The 13,621-nt window shown below is 32.4% G+C and overlaps 1 protein-coding gene across 1 annotated transcript in view; it reads left to right on the top strand.

Annotated features, from left to right (window-relative positions):
* The window catches only part of nell2a (neural EGFL like 2a), a 104,046-nt gene that overhangs the window by 26,254 nt on the left and 64,171 nt on the right, over positions 1–13,621 (top strand). The window contains exons 5-10 of the mRNA XM_016515731.1: positions 334–353; positions 414–588; positions 2,380–2,476; positions 8,403–8,475; positions 8,580–8,662; positions 10,387–10,515. Coding sequence (XP_016371217.1) covers positions 334–353; positions 414–588; positions 2,380–2,476; positions 8,403–8,475; positions 8,580–8,662; positions 10,387–10,515 — 577 coding nt within the window. The remainder of the gene's footprint in view (positions 1–333; positions 354–413; positions 589–2,379; positions 2,477–8,402; positions 8,476–8,579; positions 8,663–10,386; positions 10,516–13,621) is intronic.

The raw sequence follows: 13,621 nt of genomic DNA, 5'->3' as shown, positions 1-13,621 counted from the left end.
TATAAAATATAATTTGGTTTTGTCCAGCTAATCATTAAATTTGTAGGTCAAACTGACCCGCTAACATCACAATCAAAGAAATTTCATACACAGAAGTCTCTCCAATCCCACAGAGGCTACGTTTATTTGTTCAAAAATACAGTAAAATCAGTAAAAACACCTCAGAGTGTCGAAACTTTGCAGGCATGTTCATGACCCTAAACGAAAATAAATCTCACCATTTCAAGAAAAACATCCTAGTATTTCCAGTATTTCCAACAACTGAAATATTCAATAACTCAAATATTCAAATTGACCCGCAACACAATATAAACCATGACTTGAGGAATCATTCATTCATTCTGGAGCACAAACTTAGAATAAATAGTGATACTTGCCTTCTTCATGATTATTACATTGACTGTATTTCTACAGGCTGCTGGAGCTGGAGAGCAGCGGACAGAAGAGCGAAGTGCGTCTTCATTTCCAGACCAAAGGCCAGCAGACATACACGGAGATCTTCCCCTACATGCTCGCCGACGACCAGTGGCACAAAATCTCCGTCTCCATCAGTGCTTCACATGTGGTGCTCTATGTCGACTGCAATAAGTATGTGAAATTACGTGAGAATATAATGAAATACACTACAAAACCACTTCCTAGTCTTTTTGACCTTTTCCAGTAAAAATATCCTTGAAACAAGATAAATATCCCTGAGAAGCAACCCTACATAATATAGTAAGACTTTCAGAAGGTGTATCTTGAGTGTAAGTGTATTTTGTCCTACTGTACTGGCAGACTTGTTTTAATATATACAAATCTACCAGTGCAGTAAAACAAAATAGACATGAAAACATGTCAAAATGTATCTCGTTTTAGGGATTTTTAGATACTTTAACTGAGAAACAAGATAAAAATACTTTTAGCACTGCGAAATGATTAATTTTACTCAGTATTTTTGTCGTTTCTCCAATACAAATATGTAAAATTCCTAAATCAAGATGCATTTACTTGAGGTGCAAAATGACTTAAAATATTAAGTCTTATTTTTATTTTTTTTAAATGTATCAAAATGAAGTGAGTTTTTGCTTTAAACAAGAAAAAAATATCTGTCACTGGGGGTCAGAAAAATTAATTCAAACTTAATTCAAACTGAAAAAAGAATTCTTTCACAATTCTGATTACGTCTCACAAGTTTTACTTTATTTTTTTGCAATTCTTACTTTACATCTCACAATTTTTACTTTATATTTCACAACGCTTTATATCTCAAAACTTTTACTTTATATTTTGCCATTCTTATTTTACATCTCACAATTATTTTACATCTCACAATTTTTACTTTATATTTCACAATGCTATATATCTCACATTTTTTTTCTTTAAATTTCACGCTTTATATCTCACAATTTTTACTTTATATTTCACAATTCTTACTTTACATTTCACAATTTTTACTTTATATTTCACAACGCTTTATATCTCAAAACTTTTACTTTATATTTTGCCATTCTTATTTTACATCTCACAATTATTTTACATCTCACAATTTTTACTTTATATTTCACAATTCTTACTTTACATTTCACAATTTTTACTTTATATTTTACAATGCTTTATATCTTAAAACCTTTATATTTTGCAATTCTTATTTTACATTATTTTATTTTACATTGTAAAGTTCACAATTTCACAATTCTTACTTTACATCTCACAATTTTTATTTTATATTTCACTATTCTTACTTTACATCTGGCCATTTTTACTTTTTATTTTACAACGCTTTATATCTTAAAACCTTTACTTTATATTTTGCAATTCTTATTTTACATCTCACAAATTTTACTTTATATTTCACACTTTATATCTCACAATTTTTACTGTATATTTCACAATTCTTACTTTACATCTCACAATTTTTATTTTATATTTCACTATTCTTACTTTACATCTGGCCATTTTTACTTTATATCTTGCAATTCTGACTTTATATGTCATAATTCTTACTTTACATCTCACAATCTTTACTTTGTATTTTGCCATTCTTTACATCTTGCCATTTTTACTTTATATTTCACAATTCTGACTTTATTTTTATCCCAAGGTGGAAACAAGCTTTCATTCTTATTACATTTGCTTCTCAAATAAATGAATCTTAATTTAATAATGCTATTTGTCTGAAAAACAAGACAAAAATACTGAGCAAGAACATCAGTTTTTGCAGTGAGCTGTTTACTACATGCCACTTAGTTAATAAAATGCATTAATATTACTAATAATATTACTTTCCCAAATAAAAACAGTGTGTTCAGTAGCACATTGCTTTGGTGTTGAAACTGCTATCAAGAATCAGGAAATTTTGCTGATATTTTTTTGTGGTATTGGGACATTTCTCTTCAGGATCTACGAGCGAGTGGTTGCAGTTCCTCTGATGGAGATCCCAGAAGACACGTCGTTCTGGGTCGGACAGAGAAACAGCGCTCATGGCTTATTCAAGGTGTTTCATCTTCACCCCACACAGGCATCATGTATCAGCACACATGCACATCAGCAAACAGTCGCACGCTAGCATAATTCGCTTATTGTTTCTCAACTGTGTGCAGTATGTGGCTTTTCTGTATACATATATACTGTATACATGTGAAGCATAAAATACACTGCATCCCACAATGCACTGCTCTTACCTTCCATTTGCAGTGACATATGGACCAGTGTTATTGGCTGTCATCTTTCCAAATTTGTCAAACAGAAAAAAATTAAGGCCTTTTGGCTCAAAATTAGATTAAAAATGCAAAATAACATTTTATGCATTTGACAAATGCTCTTATCTTAAAGTAAATGACGGTGTTATTGTGGTTTACTAAAGCTATGACCATAAACATATTCATTACTTGAAATAAAATGAACTTTAACTGAAATAAAAATAAAATATAAAAATTTATTAATCTTATTTTACTTCAGCCAAGGTTATTACTGTTAACTAAAAAAAAAACTGAAAATAAAATATAAAAAACGTAAAACTTTTATTTCAGATAGTTGCAAATGCAACATTTCTCATTTCCGTTTAGTTTAACTTGAAGTAATAAAAATGTATAATAATTTTAAGTAATAATTTAACTAAAGACAAAACTAAGAACTAGTTCACAATTGCGAGCTATAAAGTCAGAATTGCGTGATATAAACTCACAATTGCGAGCTATAAAGTCAGAATTGCGTGATATAAACTCACAATTGCGAGCTATAAAGTCAGAATTGCGTGATATAAACTCACAATTGCGAGCTATAAAGTCAGAATTGCGTGATATAAACTCACAATTGCGAGCTATAAAGTCAGAATAGCGTGATATAAATTCACAATTGCGAGCTATGAAGTCAGAATTGTGTGATATAAACTCACAATTGCGAGCTATGAAGTCAGAATTGCGTGATATAAACTCACAATTGCGAGCTATAAAGTCAGAATTGCGTGATATAAACTCACAATTGCGAGCTATAAAGTCACAATTGTGGTATAATCTCACAATTGCGAGCTATAAAGTCAGAATTGTGTGATATAAACTCACAATTGCGAGCTATGAAGTCAGAATTGTGTGATATAAACTCACAATTGCGAGCTATAAAGTCAGAATTGCGTGATGTAAACTCACAATTGCGAGCTATAACGTCAGAATTGTGAGATATAAACTCACAATTGCGAGCTATAAAGTCACAATTGCGTGATATAAACTCACAATTGTGAGCTATAAAGTCAGAATTGCGTGATATAAACTCACAATTGTGAGCTATAACGTCACAATTGCGTGATATAAACACAATTGCAAGCTATAACGTCAGAATTGTGAGATATAAACTCACAATTGTGAGCTATAACGTCACAATTGCGTGATATAAACACAATTGCAAGCTATAACGTCAGAATTGTGAGATATAAACTCACAATTGTGAAACATAACATTTTTCTTAAATATATACATGCATGTGTTTGTATTTCTATATACATAATACATATACACACAGTATACACTATGGAAGCCCGTTTCCGCCACTGAATAAAACATATTTAATTTTGAGGGGGGAAAAAAGACTGATATGTTCTCAGAATTGCGAGTTTATACCACGCAGTTCTTGAACCAATACTATAGTGCAATCTTTCTTTTTTTCTTTTTCTTCATATTCTGCTGAATATTTTTGTGGAAACCATGATACGTTTTATATTTCAGGATTCTTTGATGAATGGAAAGTTCAAAAGAACAGCATTTATTTGAAATAGAAATCTTTTGTAACATAAATGTCTTTACTGACACTTCTGACCAATTTAATGCGTCTTTGATGAATAAAAGTATTAACTTCTCTCATTGTTCAACAGTATTTTTCACATTTGAACAGACTTTATATTGATGTAAGCCTACTGACATCTTAGTCACAAAAGCAAATGTGTGTTTCAGTCCTTCATTTGCACGTACAAAATCACAGATATCTGCCGTTTGGTTTGGCTTTCATCTTCCAGCAATTTATTTCTCCTGCACGCATTAAACATAATAGTGGGCCGTTTGCACTCAGGAATATTGATGTCCAGTTTGAGACGGCGGCGCTGATCAAAGGCATCATTATCGTTCGATTAGCCATCGTTCCACACGTGTTGACCGTTCGAATGACTCTCATTTAAACAATCATTGCATGCATATGCATGTGTGTGTGTGTGTGTGTGTGTGTGTACTTGTTTATAATTCATTGTGGGGACCAAATGTCCACAAGGATAATTAAACCTGAAATTTTTGACCGGCCTGCGGTCCCCACGAGGGAAAAAAATGATTAAAAATAGTAAATGATGTTTATCTGAAAGCATAACAATGCAAACAGGTTTTCTGTAAGGGTACACTCTAAAAAAAATCTGTAAAAATAGGGCACAATATACTATATAATTTGAAGGAATTTTTCCGTATTTATTTTTTACAGTTTTTTTTTTTTACCACTATTTTGAATTTTACACCATTGTGTTTTAGAGTTAACAGAAATGTCAGTAAAACTAATGGATAATGGTGTGTGTAATGAGCTGCCAGTACTTTTTATGTTATTTTACGGATTTATTTTTTACAGTGTAGGTCTATATGGTTAGGGGATAGAAAATATTGTTTGGTCAGTATAAAAGTAATAGAAGTCTATGGAAAGTCCCCACAATTCACAGAAACAAACGTGTCTGTGTGTACCTGGTATTTATCACGTTATGGGGACTAAATGTCCCCACAAGGATAGTAATACCAGTAAATTTTGACCTTGTGGGGACATTTTTTAGGTCCTCATGAGGAAACAAGCTTATAAATCATACAGAATGAAGTTTTTTGAAAATCTAAAAATGCAGAAAGCGTCCTGTGAGGGGTAGGTTTAGGTGTAGGGCGACAGAAAATACGGTTTGTACAGTATAAGAACCATTACGCCTAATGGAAACACAACATATGTGTGTGTGTGTGTGTCGCTGACTCGCAGAGAAACTAAATGACATCCCGAGTTGCTATAAATTCAGAGCGTTCACCTCTATTTCCCTCTCATTGCCATGCAGAATCCGGGGAAACCTGCATGCGTCGGCTTTTGAATTCATGGTAGGAAAATTGAAGAGGCAAGACAATTTCGAAAACAATTTCTCATAAGTCACGGCGCTCGGCTCCCGCGAGGGCCAAAATAAACGCTTTCTGGCGGTCCGAGAAGGGCCAGGTTGCCATGGCGACCGAGCAGCCGCACGCCGCGGATGGAGGCCAATCAAATTAAGGCACATATGAAACAAATTCAATCTGTATCTGCTTGTTTTGCTTATCAGAGTGGGACAGTGGCGACTGGGCGCTGTTATTACGCTCCCGCCGCCCACATCATTTCCTCCCCGCAACGTGTATTATGTCCAATTACCCAAGTGCGTGGCCTTGCCCACCTCCTATTAGAGTCTCCTCGCTCGGGCCGCAGCTGCACTCAAGCACCGCTTCATCTCTGCTGGATCCCGAGTGCTGCTGTTTGATTACGCCACGAGTCGCGAACTTCTTCACGGGAGCCGGGTTCGTGCCGCCAAGCCAAAAGCTGCTGGCTGCCGAGTTCGTGAGTGATCAGTGTTTGACATCGAGAAACTATCCGTAAACTAAAATGCATGGAGCAAAAATACAGTTGGATAAAAAATAAGCATGAATTATTACTGTTAAAATTGGCAGCACTAAAAAAAATACTGCAAGTAAAATATATATGCAAACTAAATATATATAATCAAACATGATTAGAGTTTTTTTCAACTGCTTACACACCAAATCTTTACTTGTCACACAGTTTCTGAAAGCTGACACTAAAACAGCAGAACCTCACACCAAATCTGCAAAACCATACGCTAATTCTCAGCCTTTCACTCAGTTTTCAATTTCATAAAACACTTTTTGCAAAACACGACACACAACTCTCTATGTAACACACAGAAATCTAACAGGAATTAATCTTATGGCAAAGGTGTTTGTAAATGTTTGCTTTTGAGATATGTTTGTGATATTTTGAATGCAGTGCTTCATTTTGCAAGAGATGTGAGACATTTTGCATTCTGTGTGTGCAATTCTTGCATTTGTGTGTAACGATTTGAAAAAAAAAAAGAGGCAAATATTTGAAAATGTGTGTAAGCTGTTGAAAAAACCCCTGTAAAATAAATAAATAAATAAATAAATAAAAGAATATAGTTTCATATATTGTTATATTTTGCAGCCCCCCCCAAAAAAACATAAATAAATAAAATAAATATATATATACACATACAGTATATAGTAAATTAATTAACAAATAGCAAAAAAAAATAAAAAATAAAATAAAAAAATAAAAAATACATGTAAATTAAAGTGCAATTAAATAAAAAAAATTATTAGTGTTAAATTTGGCAGTCCTAAAAATACTCCACATAAAATATGCAAACTTATATATATGTATAAGAAACTTAAAAAAATATATAATTTCATATCTTGTTACATTTTGCAGGACAAAATAACAAATACAATTAAAATAAACAATAAAATTCCTTTAAAAAAGTAAAAAAAAAAAAAAACATACATTACATCATTTAAGTTGCACATTTTAGTTATTAGTATACACATGTGTGTGTGTGTGTGTGTGTGTAACATATGCAACCTAAATGTATCAAAAAAAGAAAAAATCGAAATTGCATGTAAACTAAAATGCAATTAAATAAAACTAATCCTAAATCATTAGTGTTAAATTCAGCAGCCCTAACAAGTACAAAAAAAGTAAAATATGCAATCTATATATATTTTAAAAGAGCAACAACTCTTCAAGTGTTTTCTATGTGAATATCTGTTAAACTGTAATTTATTTCTGTGATGCGCAGCTGTATTTTCAGCATCATTACTCCAGTCTTCAGTGTCACATGATCTTCAGAAATCATTCAAGAAACATTTCTGATTATTATCAATGTTGAACACAGTTGTGCTGCCCAATATTTTTGTGGAAACTGATACGGATTTATTTTTCAGGATTCACAGATGAATAGAAAGTTCAAAAGAACAGCATTTATTTGAGTCTTGTAACATTATAAATGACTTTACAGTCACTTTTGATTAATTTAATGCATCCTTGATAAACAAAAGTTTAAATTTCTTTAAAAAAAAACATCTTTTGAACTAATACTGATGTATCAACTTCAAAAACATGCAAGCTTTTATGCATGTACAACAACAAGGTGTTTACATTTCAGAAACTCAATATTTTGCATTTTAAAGTGCACTAGAAGCACAATTTACATACAAATACCTACCAGTACTAATAAGATCATGTTGATTTTAATAAAGGATCATCTCTACATGGCATCCAGCGACATTCAGGACTGAATTCTGAATAACGTGTTCGAGTTTGATTCGACACGGAGATAAAAGCTCTAAATATAAGCCGCAAATCGAAGCTAAGAGAAAAGCAATATGGCTTAACAGGTGCTAATCCAGAGAACATGTCCTGGGAAAAGGTCACGCTCATCCGCATCCTTCGTTTCACTCTCTTATTAGTGTTTTCAGCGCTTAAGCTTTCTCTTCATATTTCGCCCGACAAATAAAAGCAGCCTTGAACATCTAAAAGCCACTATTTCAGATTTTACCCATGATGCTCACTGTTGGTGACTGTATACAGGGACATTTCTTACATTATAAAGCTGTTTTCTCAGTGCAATTCCACACAGCACGTAATCCACGGTAATAATACATTTTTTGGGGTCAGAACGACATGTCGTTAATTCATTAGATTCGCTCAAGGTCATAGTTTGCTGAGTGCTTCTTGAATAAACTCTCTCAATCCCATTTAATGCCATGCAAAGAGCCATGAATGCATGTGTTTAAATGTAATTAATATTTCTCCTCTGATCTAATCGTGCTTCTGAATAACCTCTGCGTGTGTTTCTGATGCAGGGAGTGATGCAAGACGTTCAGATCCTTGTAATGCCTCAAGGATACATCACACAATGCCCCGACCTCAACCGTAGTACGTACCGCTAATTCGTTTATTTGTGATTGTCGAATTAAACATATGCAATGGTTTAGTCGTTGCATTTTGCTGAATGCATCTGGTTTATGTGTCTTTCTTAGCCTGTCCAACCTGCAACGACTTCCACGGACTCGTGCAGAAGATCATGGAGCTTCAGGACATCTTGGCAAAAACCTCGAGCAAGGTGATGCTTTGTTTCCGTGCAACTCAAAATTCAGTTTGATAATTGACTTTATTTTATCTACTGAAGTCTCAGTGACACAACAGAGGAATTTCATTCGTTTTGAAAGCATTAAACACAAAATGCAAAGTCCGTCTTCATTAAGTCATGTCTCTCCAAACCACGTGCTGTTATTTTTACACAAAAAAGGAGAATTTATAAAGAATCTCCATCAGATTAATCAAAAATAACTTTGCCATTAACTTTCAACCACTGAGATAATATCTTATCAGTTTTAAATTTTTATATTTTTATATATAATTTTTGTTGTTTTTAGTAGTTTTTATGTCTATTTTTATTATGTTTTTTAAAATTTTATTTAATTTTTTTTAATACATCAGGTTAAACTAAATTAAATGAAACATGTTAATTAGCTTAAATAAAATAAGTTTACGTTTTTTTAAAATTTTTTTAATTAAAGTGTATTTTATTTTATGTAACAATTTTTTATACTAAATATATTATAGTTTTTTAATAAATATTTTGAATTAGTTTTATTTTTATATTTTCCATTTTCATTGCAATTTTAGTTAAAATGTTAGTAATTTTTGTGTGTGATTGTCATTTTTAGCATTTTTCTTAACGTAAATATATATTTTTATTAATATTTATTTCACTTTTAGTTTTATTTTAGTACATCAAGTTAAATTAAATGAAAATAAGAAATGTTGGCAACTAGCTGAAATAAAATGTAAGTTTTTATAAATATTCTTTAGATTAAAGTTTACAATTTTTATTTTGATTAACAAAAATTTTGCTTCAGTTTTATTTTTAGATTTTCCATTCCATTTTAATTTCAGTTACAGTTTTAATCATTTTGTGGTGTTTTTGTTACTTTTAGTTGTTTTTGTGCTATACTTATAAAGTTTTTATACATTTTTATTTCAGTTTTAGTTTTAGTTATTTCATTACATCAAACTGAACTAAATTAAAATGGTAAATGTTGTCTCTTTTCTTTTTAATATTTTATTTTGTGGTGTTTTTGTTATTTTTAGTTGTTTTTGTGCTATACTTATAAAGTTTTTATACATTTTTATTTCAGTTTTAGTTCGAGTTATTTCATTACATCAAACTGAACTAAATTAAAATGAGAAATGTTGTCTCTTTTCTTTTTAATATTTTATTTTAATTTTATTTTTTATCATTATTTTTTTTTGTGTACCTTTAAATGTATCGGAGGCATTTCAAATATTCAGTATAACTATGATCTAGTGTGTCTGGATATGTTGTGTATATGGGTAACTCATACTGAAAAATCAAAAAACCTTTCGAAACTCAAATTATAGTTCTGTATCTCGTTTGCAACCTCAGATTCAGGAGTTAAATTGGTATTAAACGTTGTTTTCGATGTCTCAATCCTGCTCTGCAGTGAGCTGGCAATAAACGCGGCGTGTTTCTCCGCTGTTTGTTTGACAGATGAATCCGAGCCCAGTTTCTGCGAACATCTGGCTTGTGTCTGTGCTGTGAATTTAAAGGCTTGTTTATAACTCACAGCTGCCAAAAACTCTGCCACTGATGAGGAAAAACTCTTCTGATCAAGCGTGTCGGAAAAACACCTTTGTATCGTCCGCTTAATGAAAAATGCAAACGGACGATCGCAAATAATCAATCAACTGCAGGCGTTTCCTCGTCTGTTTTCTGTAAGAAAGTGAGTTTAATTGGGGTTTAATCTGCTCTCCCTCCTGCAGCTGTCTCTGGCCGAGGAGAAGATGAAGGGTCTGGACTCCTGTTACTGCGAGAGGACGTGTCACGTGAAGGGAGTGACCTACAGAGAGGAGCAGACCTGGACCGATGGCTGCAAGAACTGCACGTGTTCGGTGAGTCTGATGGCTCGTATGCAATGCTAGGAGGAGTACTTACAAATTACAGATTACATGAGGAAAATTGTAGTGTTTTTTCTTTATTTAACCAGGCGAGTCAATTAAGAACAGGTTCTTATTTCTGATAACAACCTGCAAGGAGAATCAATATCTCCTGAGAAACATACAAACATACATTACAATTAATTGAAAACAGGGTTGATGCTAGCACAGAGCCCTGAGGGACCCCTTTATTAATAGTTAATGGTTCGGATAATTGTTGATCAATCTTTACATTTTGGGATCTGTTGAATAAATAGTTAGAAAACCAAGGTTAAATTAGACAATTAGTTAGTAACATAATCTAGGTTACTCACTTTAGGTAACTTTTTAGATTACTTTTAGATTACTTTTTACCTAACTTGTTTTGAACTTACCATTCAAAATCAATAATACATTTCACAATTACAGTATTTGTTTTATACATAGTGTTGCAAAGTTATTTATACGACCATTCCATATTGTGAATATAGTTAAAGCTAAATGATATGACAGACAGTAGGATTTACAGAAAGGAAACTTTAAAAGAGAAAAGATAAGAATTAGGGAGAATCAATGAATTATAAATAATTTGTGTGAATGACATGTAATCATGTAATCCATAAAAAGTAACTGTAATCTGATTATGAACATTTAAAAATTTAATATAATCAAATTACAAGTACTTAATTTTTGGAATCTAATTACATAATCCAGATTTCATGTAATCAGTTACTACCCAGCGCTGCAGATATGTATGTCAATGGTGAAGCTTTTGATACTTGAAAAAAAAGTGTTATTTATACATGAGAGCGATGAAGAAACATGAAGTATCACTTTAATGGTAATTAAGTCACATGATATTTTTGATGCGCTTGGAGGAACTTAATCGGCAAATATGTTTCCATCACCCATTATTCGCATTAAACCTTTTTCGCATGAGTACAAAAACCTAAAGTGAGCGTAAAAAGTTTTTTGCGAATTAAGGTATTTTTAATCAAAAGTTGGCGTTTCCATCACTCGTTTCTCATGCGATACTTCAAAATGCACATTATAACAGAATAATGGAAACATAGCTAACCTAAAGTATCGATCGATCTCATCAGGCTGGTATCGATCCGATACCAATACCAATGTTGGTATCGATATATTATCAATATTAGGATCAATCTGCCCACCCCTACCTTATAAACCGAGGTTTACTAGTTGAGTGGCGAACACACGACTAGACGCCGTTTCCTCACCCAATCACGCAGTCTGCAATTAGCTAATTAGCAACGCGCTTGCATGTCACCTCAAAGGTCAAACGCGACAGCACATTCCTCTGACGCGCGTCCTCACCGTGTAGCAAACGTAATGTAAACACAGATGTGAAGCAGGTCTCGCTGAAAGCTTTCTCTCTCCTCCTTCTTTCTCACTCATTGCACATTTATTATCTGCGAGAAAGACGAATATTTTGCCGAATGCAAAGTGACAGACGGAGGGATTCTGTCCTATCTTTAGAAGTCCCTGTGCTCTTCTGACAGACGCTAGCCGGTCTCCAGCGCGCTCAGTGTGTCCAAACAGACAGCGATCGCGGTTCGGATGAGACAGGGGTCCCAGTGAAACTACCAACAGGAAGTTAGTGAGATCCGGACAGTTTGTGAAAGGAACATTAGCTTAATTCTACTTAAACAGACGGATGTCGTGCTTTAGGGAGACGTGAGTCCCTGTAAAGCAATCTATTATGGGATTAAATATGGATTTATGTATATACTGAATGCTGTGTCATATTCTGTGATGAGTCTTTTTTTGCTCTTATCTTCCAGTAACACATCATTATATATCGAACAAACTGAAAAATCATTAAAACAAAGTCAATTTACTTGAGAAGTAAAATTGTGTAAAATATTAAGATCTGTTTTCAGAGAATATATATTGAATTATGTTTTTTTAATGTTTTATGTTTTATTTTTATTTTTTTATAATTTACGTATTTCAAAAAATAGCCTGAATTAAATAATGCAGTTCTATATATATATTCTTTAAAAATCTTAATATCATCTTAATATCTTTTCTGATTCATTTAGCGATTCATTTAGTGAATCATTTAACAAATAGCTATCACTATAGTTGTACTTATCATTATAGTTATTGTTTTATAGATATCGTTAGTTGTAGATATCATTATAGTTATTTTAGTTGTAATTATTGTTATAGTTATCATTATCGTTACAGTTATTATTATATTTATTTTTATAGTTATAGAGGTTTTTCCTGGTAATCGTTTACTCAGGAAAAAGGTCTATAGTAACTATAATTACAGTTATAGTTATAGTGATGGTAACAGTTATTGTTATAAGTACAGTTGTCTTTACAGTTATTGTTATAATTATAGTATTATAGTTACAGTTATTATTGAAGTTTTTGTTACTATAGTTATCATTCTAATTATTAGTTATAGTTACAATTATAGTTGTCTTTATAGTTGTCATTGAAGTCATTTTTATAGTTATAATTATAGTTATCGTTATAAGTATAGTTACTGTAAGTATAGTTACCAGTAAAGTTATTGTTATTGAAGTTATTGTTTATCATCATTATAAGTGCAGTTATCATACTGTAGTTACAGTTATCATTATAGTTATTGATATACTTATCATTATAGTCATATTATATTATAGGTAAAATATATAGCATATATATTATACGTAAAATCATTTAATAAATCATTGAGTAAATCATTTTGTGAATTGTTAAAGGAACACTCCACTATTTTTGAAAATAGGCTCATTTTCCAACTCCCCTAAGAGTTAAACAGTTTCGAATCCATTCAGCCGATCTCCGGGTCTGGCGGTAGCACTTTTAGCTGTAGCTTAGCATAGATCATTGAATCTGATTAGACCGTTAGCATCTCGCTGAATGGATTCGATGGATTAACTCTAGGGGAGTTGGAAAATGAGCCTATTTTCAAAAATAGTGGAGTGTTCCTTTAAAGAAAAGCTAATTGATGCACACATGCTGATGTTAAATGACTGAAGCTAAGGGTAATGAAATGCTAACGTTACAGCTAAAATGACCATGCAGAAACACACTTGCTGAACTT

Source organism: Sinocyclocheilus rhinocerous, unplaced genomic scaffold (genome assembly GCF_001515625.1).
Source record: "Sinocyclocheilus rhinocerous isolate Xijiao unplaced genomic scaffold, SAMN03320098_v1.1 scaffold116, whole genome shotgun sequence".
Taxonomy (NCBI): domain Eukaryota; kingdom Metazoa; phylum Chordata; class Actinopteri; order Cypriniformes; family Cyprinidae; genus Sinocyclocheilus; species Sinocyclocheilus rhinocerous.
The sequence above is the reverse complement of the archived record's forward strand: the minus strand, read 5'-3'. Positions and strand labels throughout refer to the sequence as shown.